The sequence below is a fragment of the Garra rufa genome, chromosome 23, assembly GCF_049309525.1.
Source record: "Garra rufa chromosome 23, GarRuf1.0, whole genome shotgun sequence".
NCBI classification, from domain to species: domain Eukaryota; kingdom Metazoa; phylum Chordata; class Actinopteri; order Cypriniformes; family Cyprinidae; genus Garra; species Garra rufa.
The window spans coordinates 38,463,531-38,481,873 of record NC_133383.1 but is presented as its reverse complement, the minus strand read 5'-3'; the positions used below and the strand labels follow the sequence as shown (position 1 = coordinate 38,481,873).

Here is an 18,343-nt window from a genome sequence, read left to right as displayed (position 1 = left end):
GGTGATGAAATTTGCATCACGCACACTGTATGTGGACCCTCACGAACCCAAAGTGAAGTATACTTTGGGCTTTAGTTGAAATGTAGTTGGTAGAATGTCTAAAGTGGACTACTGAAATTAAGTGTAAGAACACTTTGTGAACACATTCTTTGACTATTTAAGTTTACAGGCACTCTAAACATTTGATTTAGGTCAGAATAAAACTTGTCTTTGTGTCTTTGTTTCTTCCGTCTGAAATAATACCAGTTTTTTTTTTGTTTTTTTTTTGCGAACTTGCACTAAAGCCCTAGATAAGCATTGTAGCTCGGCTTCATCTAGATCAATCAAACTACAGTGAGGGAAGAAGTTACTTTATCCCCTGCTGATTTTGTACGTTTGCCCACTGACAAAGAAATTACCAGTCTATAATTTTAATGGTAGGTTTATTTTAACCCCTTAGCGTTCCAACGTTCCACCCACGGAATGTTTTGCATTGAGTTAAGTTTGACAGGAATGCTAAGGGGTTAACAGTGAGACACAGAATAACAACAAAAAATCCAGAAAAAAAAAACGAATTTCAAAAAAGTTATACATTTATTTGCATTTTAATGAGTGAAATAAGTATTTCGCAAAAAATACTTTTTAAATACTGTCCCCTTAGCAGAGAAACACCCCCAAAGCATAATGTTTCCACCTCCATGTTTGACAGTGGGGACGGTGTTCTTGGGGTCATAGGCAGCATTCCTCCTCCTCCAAATATGACGAGTTGAGTTGATGCCAAGGACCTCAATTTTGATCTCATCTGACCACAACATTTTCACCCAGTTCTCCTCTGAATCATTCAGATGTTCATTGGCAAACTTCAGATGGGCCTGTACTTGAGCAGGGAGACCTTGCAGGCGCTGCAGGATTTCAGTCCTTCACGGCATAGTGTGTTACCAATTGTTTTCTTGGTGACTATGGTCCCAGCTGCCTTGAGATCATTGACAAGATCCTCCCTGATCATTGAAACTCCACAAGGTGAGATCTTGCATGGAGCCTCAGACCGAGGGAGATTGACAGTTATTTTGTGTTTCTTCCATTTGCAAATAATCGCACCAACTGTTGTCACCTTCTCACCTAGTTGCTTGGCGTTGTAGTCCATTCCAGCCTTGTGTAGGTCTACAATCTTGTCCCTAACATCCTTGGACAGCTCTTTGGTTTTGGCCATGGTGGAGAGTTTGAAATCTGTCTGATTGATTGCTTCTGTGGACAGGTGTCTTTTATACAGGTAACAAGCTGAGATTATGAGCACTCCATTTAAGAGTGCTCCTAATTTCAGCTCGTTACCTGTATAAAAGACAACTGGGAGCCAGAAATCTTGCTGATACTTATTTCAATCATTAAAATGCAAATCATTTTATAACTTTTTTTAAATGCGTTTTTTTTTTTTATTCTGTCTCTCACTGTTAAAATAAAGCTACCATTAAGACTATAGACCATTTTTTTGTCGTTGGGGAAACATACAAAATCAGCAGGGGGTCAAATAATTGTTTCCCTCACTGTACAACTAGGAGAGGTTATGCATGACAAATATTTGATCACAGTTGTGTCATGCATAAGATGCACTCACAATTACGGTTGTTCGGCAGATTTTTGTGGGTGAAATCCAGTTAGTTTGAAATAGTAGAAATTCTGTAGAAATGTGACTGGGAAGTTTGCGGCATGGCAAAACATTTCCCAATACAGATTTTACAACAGGTTTAAACTGTTAATGTGGATTCACTGTGTTGATGAATAGAAAACCGCTTGGTTTAAAAGTGACTTCTGTGAGAGCATTGCTTTATAAAGTGCCTCACTAATGACAATAGATAATGGACCTTTTGCCCACAAAATTTCACTTATGTGACATTTAGACAGTTAAAGATGGCAACTCAACAACACAAAACCTGCCGCATGTGGATAACTATGCATTATTATCTCCAATAAACCTCTGAATATCTTACAGTAACAAATGTAGTGGCTAGTTTTTCCTTAAAAATGCTCATTGTAGCATCCTGGTGTATTGTAAATATGACTTTTCTTCCAAATGGATTGATGAAAACCTGTGCACCGTGACTTCAAAATCTTATGTAGCAGCAATCCAGGCAGATTGGCCTTGTCCCAAATGAGGCCCTTAGTACTTTGAGAAAGGGGGTGTCTGTGAGCACCCTTCTGAAATCTAAATTGCCAAACGGAACATTTTAACTAACTTGATTAAATCTGGAGTGTGCAGTTAGAGGATAACTTTTCTGATTTTACTCTCTATTTTAACACCAAAGCATAATGCTACTTAACAGTCGCCTTATTTTTATTTATTTATTTTTTTTAAAAAGAAGCTGTTCATGGCTAGATGAGAGTGTGGAAGTTGATCTGTAGTAGGCAGTCATAGGCCTAGTCTGTGAATTGTAAGCTTAACGTAAGACAAGAAAATAATAGCGGTTGCCATGGCTGTCAAAAAGTTTTCCTGGTGAATGACCTCATGGAAGAAGATTAACATCACAGCCATCGCAGGCATCAGAAGCTTTATCATCGCGTGCCAACTTCCCACACAAACACAAAGAAATGCTGCTCTGTTGGTTTGGGATGAACTCCCTGTTGTATAATCACACCGTGTCATCTGTGACCATTTCGGATTGAGGTTGAATACTAACCTTCCTTTTCTGGATTTGCTTAGCACCGAGCAATTCATCAATAATGGACCTTCTCTGAAATCTCAGGTTGATGTAATCTTTGGCAGTGAAACGCCTCTGCTATGATAATTCTAGTCTATTACCGCAACATCCCCATCTAGCAGATTCTGGATGTGTGGATGGATCTTTCTTCGCCAGAAACTAGGGTTGTGCCAATAGACGATAGTATCGTGTATCGACGATAGTCAAAGATATCGCCTGTTGCTGATGCCTTTGACGATAGTAAGACGATTATTATTATTATTATTATTATGCGTCAAAAAGGCACCTAACTTTAGCGATGCAGTGCGGAGAGTCGGTTCTAGGATGCCTCAGAAACTTGCCGCGGTGTAAACGTGCAGTGAAAATGGATAAGAGATTTATTCATCATACAGTGTACATAGATTAAGTGTAGACAGTCATTAGGATAACAGAGGTAGTAAAATGTGGTTTAGGCTGAATTAAATACGATATATGAGAATCCGTCTGTATACAGTAAACATAAACATTCACCTCAGTAACATCTGTATGCATTAACTAGAATTACGATGCGATAAAATGGCACTAAACATACGCAGGTGAATTACACGGGCACCATTTCTCCACAATCAATATGAACTGAATAGTCTCGCGTAGCCAGACCTTCAGACTGACGGCTGAAGGTCTGGAATTCATGGCAGCTTTAGTTGGCCAAGGCCCGCCCATAAGACTGTTTGATCGACATGTCAAACAACCAATCACAGTTTGTTTCGTTCAGCGTCACGTTCGGTGCGTGGAAATGCCCCCACAACAACAAACTGGCGTGCAACAAGTCAGTCATTGAAATAACCAGCATTGAAAGATAACGAAGAAGAGGGAGAACAAGCAGTAAGTCAGTAATTTGTTCGCGAACGTCGCAAATGTGTATAACAACAATGGCGTCTGCATAAGCACCTTTTAGCAAAACGCTGAGTTAATCAGTCTGCGCTTTGTTTCCCGGCGGACCGAATATAAACGCGACACTCGCGTCTCCTGGAAATCCGGTCAAATTCAACGAATCAGATGACGACTTCGACATTCCTGAAGTGTTTCCAGTTAAGTGTACCATATGCATCAGACGTTTAGCCAACGTTCCGTGGGCGTGACGTCTGAGGCTGAGACTGTGAACTGAACTACAACATGAACTGATGACAAAGATCAGACATACAGCGGTAACATTATCGCAATATGACGAGTAAAAGAAAGATACATTCATTTACATTCACGCACGCACATTTACTGCTCCCTGAAGATTGCAGAGAATGAAACCGAAAGTAAACTTAAACCTATCCAACAGAACTACTGTCAGCGCTCTGTACACGCACAACTTAGTCACATGCACTGCCCTTACAAAACGAATAAGGAATTTATTACATATTGACATATTTACATGTCATTAAATAAATTAGCACGATAGTATGGTGTATCGGCGATCTCATAGGCTGACGATAGGACGATATGAAAATTGTGCATATCGCCCAACACTACCAGAAACCGGTGTTTGGCTGTAGATTTTGACTTATTTTAGTGTGCTTGTTTGTACATGTACAGTAGGAACTTTCCGTAAATACTGCGGCTTTTGGAAAAAAGCCTTGTGTTTACAGTTTTGTCATTATTACTGTGAATCTCATATATTGGACAGGTGAATTAATTGGCTGATATGCTCATTTTAAGCCATTAAATGTTCCTTTTGGCCAGTTGAGTCATAAAATTAAACATTTCTCAAACATTAGTGAAAAATACTGAGTAAAAAGGTGTCAAATAAACATTTAATTAGATTTCTGCAGTTTTGTTATAATGTCAACCATTGGCCACCTTGTTTCCGGACAAGTTAATATCACTAAACTTACATTTTAGACACAACATGGATGCTTGTTTTGTCCATTTTTACTCTGGCAAAGAAAATAATTCCAAATGAAGCAAAAGCAGCATCAACCGTTGCGTGTTGTTAAACCAGAAAGACTGGCACAACTGATACCGACTGAAGCATCTCTGTGTTTTATACAAAATACCAGCACTCTTGAACCGCTGCTCGTCTAATTAGATTTGTTAAAAATGGTTATCGATCAGACACTAGGTTAGATGATTTCCTAGAACAAACTGTAATTTTTTTGTAATTTCCTATTCAGCTATTTGTTTTTTGTGCTCAAATATTGTAAATAGTTACTGACTAAGTTTCCTTTCATTGCTGGCATATCTGCTCGCTGTAATGAGTTTACCCAAGGAAGTTTTGTTGACATGTCAAATAAACATGTCCATTTTTAAAGTGACCATTTTTGTCTCTCTAAAGAAATAAACAGTCTTTGTTTGTGTATTCCAATACAAGGGCACATATTCAGACTCGTCTTTCTCCCTGGCGAGGGGATTATTCTACCAAAACACATGGGAAAAAATAGAAAACTAAATGGATGAAACCAAATACAACATCGGTTACCCCCCAGGCTAGAGCTTATGTGTTTCTTTCCTTTCCAATGTATTTGGTTTAGTTTTTAATTAGATTAGACTTCCAGTGTTGTGGTGGGAAGCCAGAGATCCCTGTTTCACCTAATGCTTCCTCTTGAATGCACTACAGAAACCAGATCCATAGGATGTTTTTTCAGACATCTAAATATATTTTCAAATACCTTTTTATCAACCACATTTAGCAAATGTATTATATTTAGCTAATAATAAGGTAGGGGGAAACAAATTAAATTGTTTGCTCTAGTTAAAATGATTAAGGGTAGGTTTATTTTCAATTTTCCTCATGACAATTATTTAAATATATACTATATTGCCAAAAGCATTAGGACACCCCCATTCTAATGAACAGGTTTGACTACTTTTGTCATTTCCATGAGTAATGTTAAGCATATAATGATATCCTAGGGAATTGTATGATTTTATTTTGGAGTAACAGTTTGGACAGGACCCTTTTCTATTTTAACATGACAGTGCATTTGTGTATAAACAAGGTTCAAAAAGAAATTATTGATTCAGTCAGTGTGGAAGAACTTGACTGGGTCTGCATAAAGCCAAGTCCTAATCCCAGTTGAACACCTCTGGTGTGACTGTAAAGGTAGACCTTGAGCCAAAAACACTCATCACCAATTACCTCCTTTTAATGATTTTTCTGTTCTAAAGAAGTGGTGTCCCAATACTTTTGTCCAGATAGTGAATGTACAAGTCATTGGTGTTTGGTGATGAGTTTTTGGCTCAAGGTCTGCATTTAAAGGTGTTCAACTGTGAGTAGGACTTGGTTATACCAGACCAGTCAAGTTCTTCAACACTGACTAAATTAATAGTATCTTTTTGAACCTTGCTTTATACACAGATGCATTGTCATGTTAGAATAGAAAAGGGTCCTGTCTGAACTGTTGCTTTAAATTTGGAAGCACACAATACCCTATAATATAATTATTTGCTTAAACATTAAGATTTATACTCATGGAAATTACTAAACTAGTCAAACATGTTCATACTTTTCCAATACTTTTGGCAATATAGTGTAAATGTTAAATATTTTACAATATTATACATAGTATATAAAATAATTTAAGAACTATGTGATTTTAAAGCCCCAGTTAAAGCCCCAGTGACAACTAGCTCTGGCCTCCAATATATGAAAACAAATAGTTGTAATTTAAGTTCTGAAGTCACGCCTGCCCATTTTTCTGTCTTCAGACCAATAAATGTGCGAGTTAGACACATATTCCTTGAAGAAAGTGTCTGAAAATGTAATGGCATACCGTCAGAAGGGTTAGTGTGTCTTGGCTGATGCAATGTAAACTCACTCTCTTTAGAGGCAATGTTGCTTTTAGCAGCACGCGGTGGGGTGGTTGGTTAACATGCTTTAGGTTGCGCGTTCAGTTGCAGCAATCATGCGAATGCCAGACAGAACCTAGAATAGAGCCGCCTGCTCTCCAGCAGGATGAAATGTTAGCGTTTATGTTGTTAGCGAGCCCACTATTCCCTCAGAGAGAAGGAGAGCGTATTCCGCGGCATGCTGCTGGAAAAGCCAGCGGGATAATAATTGGCTGTTTTACTCCGGCGGACAGCAGCGGCGTGGGGCGGACACGTCTCTTAGCCGCTTGCGCACGCCAGGGAGGGGGGAAAAGCATCCGTAACGGGGACGCCGAGAATAAAACAAGACCCACTTCTGAACTCAGAATAAACACAGTCCAACAAAACATGCACCGCCTGGCCTCTGCTTTGGCTCTATTTATTCACTTTGTTCGCTGCAGACGGAGCAGTGGCCCTTTTTTGAGGGTTTCTCGGGAGCGTTCATATTTCTAGCTGACTAAACAGACTAAACACAAGTTTGACTGGACGCGTGACCTCCGGTACCTTCTGCGTTTCTTTGCTCGTTCAGTCTCTTTCGTCATTTTATTGGCTCTTCAAAGGATTCCATAGGAGCACCGCAGTACCATATAAGTCCAAATCTCAGCCTTTCATGGCCACTGTTTGTCATTTTGCTGTTCTGTATTTTTCAGGTTTCTCGTTTGCTAATTCCCATTAACAATACGCCTTTCCATTTGCTTTCATGTGAGATTTTGTCACAAGACTTCTCTTGTCGGACACAAATGAAACCTCTGTAGAGGAGCCAATCCCATTGAAGGTTTGTTTTTTTGACAGCTCAGGTCGAGGAACGTGTCTGGACAATGAGCCTCTGAAACGAGACTTCCTGTACCCCACTGTGGCTCCAGGGCAGGTGTACGATGCAGATGAGCAGTGTCGTTTCCAGTACGGTGCCTCCTCCCGTCAGTGCAAATATGGGGTAAGAAGGCTGCAACACACTACCATACTCTGGGAATGTCATGCTCACATAGTGACATTTGCTGGCTCAGGCACCAAGAATTTTTGGCATTTTTGTGTCAGAGAACGGCACAATTCTGCTTCAAACATGATTGCTTTTTAAAACTGGTAAACCTTTAGTGTTGATTAAAAGTAAAAATTACTAGCTTTTAAAAGTGAATTGTATAATATGTCTTCCACTAGTGTCAGCAAATGGTATTGCAAAAATAATACCTGTTTTTAAACAGGTTTCTCAAACTTATGCCATTGGTTGAGCCAGTGCTGCTATCCCTTACCAAAAAGAAGTATACTTCAAGTTCATTTTATTAAGTATACTTTATGTAGTAAGTATAGAAATATCAGTGTACTAGTAGCATACTTTAAAGTGTACTATTTCAGTACTCCTTGGGACTAAATTGGCCCACGTTCTAGTATATAAAAGTATACATTTAAGTATAACAGTAGTAAACTTTGAGTACACAACTAGTTTTTGAATACACAATCTGTTTTTAGTTTGTACTGAACATACTGAAAGTGAACTTATAGATATACTGATAGTGTGCTAATTAAATACTTTTTAGTGCACTTTGAAGTATAGTCTCAGTAAACTACTAGTTTAGTAATTTTCTACAAGTATACTCATAAGTTTTCTTTAAGTGAACTTTACAACTTTAAGTATACTACTATGTCCCTATTTAGGTATTAATTTGTATATATTTTGTTATATGAATATCTGAACATACAAAACATCAAAAGAAAAAACAGGGTATCTGCTTGTAGGCAAAAACATTTGATTCTAGCACTTGAATGTGGGTTAGTTTCATAAATAAATAAATAAACAACATTTTGAACAAAAAGCTAAAAGTAAAAAGAGTATACATGATAATCAAAACGTAGATGGAGTTGATAAACTATCCAAAGCCTGACAGTCATTATTACCTCCTCATGAGTCGACATTTTATTCCATAACGTTACACAGATTTACATATCTCTGGTTTTGATGCTGTTTCATGTCTGACCATTGTGTTAGATTACATGTGGAATCATCTGTTGTTTCGGTTTCTTCTTCACTTGTGTTTTGGAAATTCTGTACAGAAGATGTGTAATAGCGCCCCTAGCGTATAACAATGAAAACACAGATTCTCAGAGCACAAGTAGAGCTCAAGTATATTTAGACTTTTTCAAAGTATAAGTCAAGTATACTTAAATGTCATTTTAAGTATATTTCTGAGAAGTATATAAAGCACAATTCTGAGAAGTGCATAAAATGTAGACTGGAAGTATACTTTCCTATATTTTAGTTTAAAAGAAGTATACTAAATGTCTTTTTCGTAAGGGATGTCAGGGGCCTTTTGACTCCTTGTGAGGAAAAATTGATGGTACGGCATTTGATTTAAACCTACACTTATATCCATCACCATCTGTGAGCTCTTTCACTAGCTGTGGTCATCATATGAGTATTTTGTTTTCAGTTGTGTTGCGGTAAAAATAGCAACAGGTATCGACCGTAGCTCACAGAGTGCAACCATTTCACATCATCAAAAACAATGGTGCCTCTCATAGTCCCAAAAGATGTGGATATTTTAAAATAATGTAAATCTTTCATGGGTTTTCTACTACATATTTTAGTAAGAGACGTAATTTATGTTATATTAAAGATGTCAAATGTGACCCTGCACCACAAAACCAGTCATAAGGGTCAATTTTTTTGCTAAATTTAGATTTCTGGATGCTTTCTATTGGTGTATTGTTTGTTAGGATATGACAATATTTGGCCGAGATACAGCTATTTGAAAATCTGGAATCTGAGGGTGCAAAAAAAAAAAAAAAAAAATCAAAATACTAAGAAAATTGCCTTTAAAGTCGTCCAAATGAAGTTCTCAGCAATGCATATTATTAATCAAAACTTAAGTTTTTATATATTTATGGTAGGAAATTTACAAAATATCTTCATGAAACATGAACTCTACTTAATGTCCTAATGATTTTTGGCATAAAATAAAAATCAATAATTTTGACAATTTATTGTTGCAATGTATTGTTGGCTATTGCTACAAATATACCTGTGTGACTTACTTTTGTGGTCCAGGGTCAAAAAATGTTAAAAGTGAATAAACTACAAATAAATTACAAAACAATTATTTCAAGTCTTCAAGTCAGTCTCAAGACATCATATTCAAAACATACAATCTCAGCATAGAAGTTACACATGTCACAAGTTCACTCGTACAGATAACCACACACACAGAACAATACCTAATGTCCAACCTCAAAATGACCCAGTCACACTGAAATCATTGAGACCACTTTACCATACTAGGTGCTCTCCACTGCCACTAAATATTTTTTTATGATGTTCCCATGTTCCATGGTGATAATCTCCCCATATACACTGCTAATTAATTGGTGGTTTAATAAACAGAAAGATAGAGTCTAATGCGTCCCACATCCTCCCTAGTCACTAGATCTAAACACCACTGATTTGAAGCAGAATAGATTTAGGAATAGATTTCCACTGCCTTTGTCCTAAAGACCCTCAGGCTCACGGGTTTTTTGTTTCTTGAAGAATAGGGTGAATTCCACCCCACACCATTCAGGATGTGTATGACAGCATTCCAGGAAGAATCGAAGGCAAAAGGTGGTCATACTCCTTATTAGGTCTTTGATATTAATATATTTTTAGGTTTCAAATTTTTCGTCCACCCCCCTGTGTGTGTTTATCTCTCCGTAACAGTTTTTCCAAACCAAATTCAAACCTCTGGTCTGCTGGTGTGGTTATAATTCTCCAAAGGCATGTATTAAACAGATGGTTGGCAGAAAAAAAGAAGATTGTCAGAATCCACTAACACTACACGCTGTATTAAACTTGAGCCAAGGGAATGCGAGACTTTTTTTCTTTACATGACCGTCTTCCATGCTGATCTATACCACAGTTATGATCTTAAGAGAGAAATTACAGGGTTCTCTTTTTGGCAAGCGTTAACCCACTGTCGGATATATCTCTCAATGAAACAAAAGAACTCTGTAATCTCGGGTAATTTAATTCTTTTCTGGTGTAGAAAGCAAAGCCGCATATTTGTACTAAGCAGAGCACCATCTCTTATTGATCATTAATTTTCCTGGCTTCATTCAAGCCTTTTTTTCCTCCCCGTGTCAGTTTATTTGCTTAAGTTTGTTATTCTTTGGGTAAAATCATTATCATTTCCAAAAGTCTGGGGATTCGGCAGGAAAAGAAACAAACCTCAAGTATGGGCTTTCTCTGAAAGATATGTGGCCCGACTTCAAACGGTGCTCGGCGAAGCTTGTTTCAGGTGCTGATAAAACAACGATCTTTAATTTCGACAACATTCACGGCATCATGTGACCTGCTACAAGAGAGTATCGACTTGGCAGCCTCGCTTCTGGCCCTCAAAGGAAGTGAAAATAATCTCAGCTGATTGCTATCACCTGTGTTTCTCAAAGCTTCCAAAAGTTCTCCACAATCAGGGCAAGTGTTACAAAAACTTAAACTCGATATATTCTTTACAAGTCTAAATGAGACACCACAGCACTCACTCACAGCACGTTTTTTCCCCCTGCTCACTGCTCTGTACATCGGAGAGCTCTTCTTGTAATGTTGCCTGCTGAACAAATCATGTCCTTTGGCTAGTCTCCTCTGGGTCAGTGGTAAAAATAACTGCTTGACCTCCGTCATCATGTCTCCTCAGAGTTCTTTAAGTGGCGGTCTTGCTCTCTATGTCCAAACCACCTTCTGAATTAAAATCAGCTCTTGGATTTTAGTACATATACAGCAGGTTTTGGCATCGTAGGTATCAAGAATGTAGCAAACATTTGATCACACCTGATATGTTCATGTTTCAAGTTCCTGGCATTGTCTTGCAAAGCATGCTTGGCTAGTACCAATATTTGTGTTTACATTGAAGATTTAACACTTTTCGCTACAACCAAAACAAATCTTAAACTTGGGTCGTTAATTATCTCACTCAAAACATCATATACAGGAGATTCATTAAATATATACAATATTACATTTTCTTGCACCTGCACAAAATGTTATATTCATATGAATCATTCTTACTCTTTTAGTACAGTTTTACTGGCATGGAATGTAATTTTAATCAACAAAAATAAGATTTTTTTGACAAGAAGTGCAAAACTGAACAATATAATTCAATACAGAGAGAGCTAGACAGACAGACAATTAGATAGATAGAAAACAGCCCACGAAAACAGACCTCATTTTTTTAACCACAGTTTTTAGTTTGGTTTTGGGTTTAGTTATGATAACTTGGCACATCAGGGTGTTTTTTTTATTCTTTGCTTAGGCGATAGGAACAGTAAAAGTTTAAGGAGAAAAAAATATTTTTTTGTTCCAATATTCTTTCTTTATTTTACTTTACAGCAAAGTAAAATACACATTCCTTAGTGTATTGTATAATATAAATCGATTCAGATTGCCCTTTTTTTAAAGCAAATGGGCCAATACCAATTGCAGAAAACAGCACAGAAATTGTTTAAAAGCCAAAATAAATAAATAAATAAATAAATAAATAAATTGTGGCATCCCTAATAGATAGATGACGTCATTTTTCCCAAGATGACAGCGACCATACTAAGATGCTTTGGCTTCACTTTTCTATATTGAAGCCAAATAAAAGCTAGTAAAGTTAGTAAAGCTAATAGGCTCAGTAGTTTCTGTAACGGTGTCTGACTAGGGTTGTGAGTGACGCCATCAACGTTTTACAAAATATATGGATTGGCTGTACACACGAAAGTGCAAAGGTGTTGTTTTCAGAGTTAACCACTCTGAAACCCGGTTTAAAAAAAAACGGTTTTATCCTCCCAGAATGCCGGATCCGTCTGGGCGAAACGGTGATACGATACAAAATGTTTGCGTATACAGCTAAAAGTCTTTATGTGTGAAAGGGGCCAAGGTCAAAATAACAAAACAAGGAAGATGAAACCAAAACACAATGAAAACAGTGAACCGAGAGACCAGGTAACACTGAAGGACCAGGAGGCTAAGGCAGAGTCCTGGCGAGGAGAAGTCAGGGCGCTGGGAACTGTGGGGACGACAGAGCGAGACCCGTGGTGGAGCCTGAGGGAAGAAGGAGTCAGACGGAACTGTAGGGGTGCAGGAATGTGCAGCAGAGATCCTGAAAGTCTGTGGCGATGGTACAGTGATGACTGACCAGGGCAGAGCTGGTGGAGGAGCCAGGGCAAGACGTTAGGGTCCTCCTCCAGGACAGATGTAGCGATATCATGTTGAGCCGAGGAGGGGAAGAGGGCATTTCTGGTGGGAAGCGTGCAATCTTAAATCGCAGTTGCTGACACTCACAAAAGCGTGCATTTTTTATTTTTTTGCTTTCACTTTAGTTTCCGAAATCGATCAAGATCAACAGGTAGAGAAAAGGGGGAACAGTAACTCGTTTGAGGGGGACAAAGCCCGTGAATGCCCCCTCCATCCGGCATCGGCCCTGGCCCTTGATCTACCGACCCAAAGAGTGAAGTTGATGTACTAGGCCAGCGTCCAGCAGAATTTTCCTAAGGCATCACCAGCTGGACCTCATCGTCCAGTCTGACCCAAAATCCTTCTATAAGCCACATGACACTGCAGATGGCTAGGTAGATGGCGATGATGAACTTCTCCACATATGCCTTCAGGTTACTTCTTCCGTGGAAAAAAAATGTTGTCCTCTTTGTTAGTGGGTCCGGTATTCAGTGAAGTTTAGGTCCAAGGATGATGAAAATAGATGAAGTAATTCAAAAGAAAGTAACTCAGGTAATCCAAAAGAGAAGAAACACAAATGAAACAGCATGTAAAACACAACATGACAAAGGAACTAATGCGATAATTAACTAAGCAACAGGTGAACAGAATGAGTAACTAAACAGACAGAGAAAGTAGGTCAAATGACAAAACAAGGAAGAGAGAACCAAAACACATTGAAAACATGATAAAAACTAAACATAAGTGTTACACAGAAAGCAATATTGACTATACTTAAAGGATATTTCCATCAAAAGACCAAAACTATGTCTGAAATTAAAACAGATAGCAACAAATCTAAAGAATGTCTTTATATATTTATTCCATATTGGAATTATTATTTCAGCCCCTTAGTGCTCCATAAGTTCTAAAATTTTAAAACTGTTTGATAGCAGCAATTGCTTTGGTCTTAGTGCATTTGGCCCATATTTATCGCTAGCCTGCACTCCCAGCTTAAAGCCGTCAGTGCCGGGGTCTTGCTGGTCAAGCTTACCCCTCTGACCTTCTCAGCATGGGCATCTCGAATGGGCCAGCAGGAAACCTTATTAAAACCAGCCGTAGAGGTGGAGCTTTTGCAACCTGAGAGTGGCAGTTTGCCGCTTTATTTAATCTGGATGGGCTGGGCAGCTGAGTCTTATTTACTGACCTGGGGTCAGCGGTGGTGCTCCCTATCATAAGTCTTTTTCATGGGGGCACTTCTCTGTCCTGTAAATCCTGTGAAGTTCAGGCTTTAAAGGGACCTGGTGCACTTTAATGGGAAATCTAATGCAGGGTTCTACAAAGCTTCACTTGTAATGTACAAAAAGCCTTATGTCTTCCTATGCTCAAACTTCAGACCCCAGCATGGTTCCTTTAGAGCACATGGAAGTTTGTTCTTTGGTGCATTTGTCAGCTACTTATAAGGCAGTTCTAACATATGTAAACTGACAATTTCAACTTCTATACTGATAGACCGTAGAATAAAAATTAGTAGTCTTCAGAAAGACTCTTTATGTGATTTAAATTTGAAGGAATCCTACTAATTCTCAGACATATTTATACAAAAACATAATAATAAAGCTTAGATACTTAAGGTGTTGTTATGTAAGCAAAACAAATTTTGTGGTTTACTTCAAAACCAAGCAGCTTCACATTGGTAAACAACTTGAATCCATGTAAAAACTGTGTACCTCATGGGACACAACCAAATACAGAAACGTGCAAATACACACAACACAACCAATTACAGAAACGTGCTACAAATACTTGCAACATAACTAAATACAAAAAACACGCTGGAAATACTCACAATGCAACCAAATACAGAAACACACTCCAAATACTCAACACAATCAAATACAGAAACACGCTGCAAATACTTGCAACGCAACCAAATACAGAAACGTGCTACAAATACAACGCAACCACATACAGAAATGTGCTACTAATACAACGCAACCACATACAGAAATGCGCTGCAAATACTGAAACATACTCCAAATACTCACAATGCAATCAAATACAGAAACATGCTGCAAATACTTACAATCCAACCAAATACTGAAACACGCTACAAATACTCACAATGCAAACAAATACAGAAACATGCTGCATAACTCACAATGCAACCAAATACTGAAACACGCTCCAAATACTCACAATGTAATCAAATACAGAAACACTGCAAATACTCACAACACAACTAAATACTGAAACACACTTCAAATATTCATAACGCAATCAAATACAGAAACACGCTCTAAATACTCACAATGCAATCAAATACAGAAACGCTGCAAATACTCACAACACAACTAAATACTGAAACACACTTCAAATATTCATAACGCAATCAAATACAGAAACACGCTCTAAATACTCACAATGTAATCAAATACAGAAACGCTGCAAATACTCACAACACAACTAAATACTGAAACACACTTCAAATACTCACAACACAATCAAATACAGAAACACGCAGCAAATACTCACAACACAACCAAATACTGAAACAAGCTCCAAATACTCACAATGCAATCAAATACAGAAACACGTTGCAAATACTTACAATGCAACCAAATACTGAAACACACTCCAAATACTCACAACGCATTCAAATACAGAAACACGTTGCAAATATTCACAACGCAACCAAATACCGAAACACGCTCCAAATACTCACAATGCAGTCAAATACAGAAACACGCTGCAAATACTCACAACGCAACCAAATACCGAAACACGCTCCAAATACTCACAATGCAATCAAATACAGAAACGCTGCAAATACTCACAACACAACTAAATACTGAAACACACTTCAAATATTCATAACGCAATCAAATACAGAAACATGCTGCAAATACTCACAATGCAACCAAATACTGAAACACACTCCAAATACTCACAATGCAATCAAATACAGAAACACGTTGCAAATACTCACAATGCAGTCAAATACAGAAACGCTGCAAATACTCACAACACAACTAAATACTGAAACACACTTCAAATATTCATAACGCAATCAAATACAGAAACATGCTGCAAATACTCACAATGCAACCAAATACTGAAACACACTCCAAATACTCACAATGCAACCAAATACTGAAACACGCTCCAAATACTCACAATGCAGTCAAATACAGAAACACGCTGTAAATACTCACAACGCAACCAAATACTGAAACATGCTCCAAATACTCACAATGCAATCAAATACAGAAACACGCTGCAAATACAACGAAACCAAATACCGAAACACGCTCCAAATACTCACAATGCAGTCAAATACAGAAACACGCTGTAAATACTCACAACGCAACCAAATACTGAAACATGCTCCAAATACTCACAATGCAATCAAATACAGAAACACGCTGCAAATACAACGAAACCAAATACCGAAACACGCTCCAAATACTCACAATGCAATCAAATACAGAAACATGCTGCAAATACTCACAATGCAACCAAATACTGAAACACACTCCAAATACTCACAATGCAATCAAATACAGAAACACGTTGCAAATACTTACAATTCAACCAAATACTGAAACACACTCCAAATATTCACAATGCAATCAAATACAGAAACACGCTGCAAATACTCACAATGCAACCAAATACAGAAAAGCATAGAATAAACCACAACGGAAATGTTTCAAGGGCACCACAACTCTTACGAAAATAACCATGATTTTATTATAGTAGAATTATAGTAACCATATTTTTTACCATTTGTATAACCACGGTGAGTATTGTGAGTATTTGCAGCACGTTTCTTATTTAGTCACATAGTGAGTATTTGCATCACATGTGCTGTCAAACTGATAAAGGTGTTTTCTTTATTTGCTGGTGTTTCTTCTATTTGCATATGTTTTTTTATTTGCAGCGTGTTGAGCTCTCTCAGTCACCATACTATTGGCTATTAAAAAGGGGGTGGATCCTTTCAATATGCCCCACCCAAACATCTTGTTTCAGTGCAGAAACTAAGCAATTTCATGTGGTCTTTTAAACAGTTTGGTGGGGAAACCAGCCCACCACACTATGCTGGTCTTGTGTCCATTTTTTCTGGTCCCTCTTGAGAATTGATATATTCTGACCAACTTGCTTTTGCCTTCTTTCCTAGGAAGTGTGTAGAGAGCTCTGGTGCCTTAGCAAAAGTAACCGCTGTGTCACCAACAGTATCCCCGCCGCAGAAGGAACCCTGTGCCAGACCAACACCATTGAAAAGGGGGTAAGTCAGTGTGCTTTATGCAATGGCAAGGGTTATGAAATGTCAGGTAGTGGGAAACGGACTCCTGACAGATTAGAGAAGAGAATGGCTCCGGGTATGGCATTTGGCCCTGCTCTCATTGTACCAGATATGGGAATAAGAAAGCCTATTCCCAGTGTTCACTCATGCACACAGCGTTTGGGTCATCAGTTCACATTTCTGCCGGTCCAGGTTAGAGAGACAGTTTTAACAAAGATTAGGGTGGCCATTGTCCTCGTTCATAGGATGGCTCAAGAGGAAGAATGGACAAGGACCACGAGCTGTCGGTCTTTGTTACCATTCGCTCACTGGATCTATTTACTGCCAAGCTCTTGTGCGTTGTCTTGGACAAGCAGCGAGCCCCAGGTTGAGCCGCTGTTTTTTTTTAGCGGGTGGGCGTACTTATGTCTGCCCCTGGCTGGGTCCGCATCAAAGGAATACGAATGTCAGCCATTTCTCGCCCAGCGTGTAATGGAGTGGAGGCCCTGCCAGCTCCAGAAAGACGAGAAATGGAAAGACAGAGAAAATGGAGTGACCACACATGCTACTGAATATGCTTTCCACCCACAGCACTGATAATGAATTTGTCGCGTCGCAAAGAATGACTGTCGAACACTCCAGAAAGCACAATGACAAAAAGCCACCCATTTTAAGGCAGAATTAATTTTTAATCTGTCACTGAAGACTCTCTTCCACTCTTTGTTTAAATGGGATGTGACAACATGAAATCAAAATGGACTTTTTTAAATTTGACTTTCAAAATTTGACTATTGACTTTCTTGCACTGATTTAGCGGTGTTTTATATTAACTCTTAAATGCATGAATGTTTTGCCAATCATTATTACATATTCGGGTCTTTAGTGACCCGGGCCTCTATATCCAGCGCGGATGAATCTCTAACTTCTGCAATAGCAAAACACTCTTTTGAGAATAAAATAAAGCTTATTTCGTTACCTTTTGAAACTTAGAAGGGTTCAATTTGAGCAGATGATTTTACCATCACCGTCATCCTCAGAGCGCATTTTCACAGTACATTCAGCATCTGGCTCAATGATTTTAAAGTCAATATTTTGATTGCTGGCAGTTTATTCACCACATCCACCATCAAATAACAGTGACATATTTTATTGCGTACAGTAATAGCTCTGCAGTAAAGTCATTCAAACCAGTTCAATTGTTGCTGATAATATTCTTTTGTTTTATGCCTGCGATAATTATGAGTAAAACATCACGTCATTATTGTCCATCAAAGAGTGCCACCTCGAGGAATAAAGGTGAATTGCACGTATTAAGTCATCAGATATTTACATATTTTTGCACACAAAAAATATACTTATACACTAAATATAAATATACACTATTACACA

The 18,343-nt window shown here is 38.2% G+C and overlaps 1 protein-coding gene across 1 annotated transcript in view; it reads left to right on the top strand.

Moving 5' to 3' along the window:
- The window catches only part of adamts6 (ADAM metallopeptidase with thrombospondin type 1 motif, 6), a 124,859-nt gene that overhangs the window by 41,325 nt on the left and 65,191 nt on the right, over positions 1-18,343 (top strand). Inside the window, exons 10-11 of the mRNA XM_073829775.1 lie at positions 7,302-7,443; positions 16,850-16,957. Of these exons, the coding sequence (XP_073685876.1) occupies positions 7,302-7,443; positions 16,850-16,957 (250 nt within the window). The remainder of the gene's footprint in view (positions 1-7,301; positions 7,444-16,849; positions 16,958-18,343) is intronic.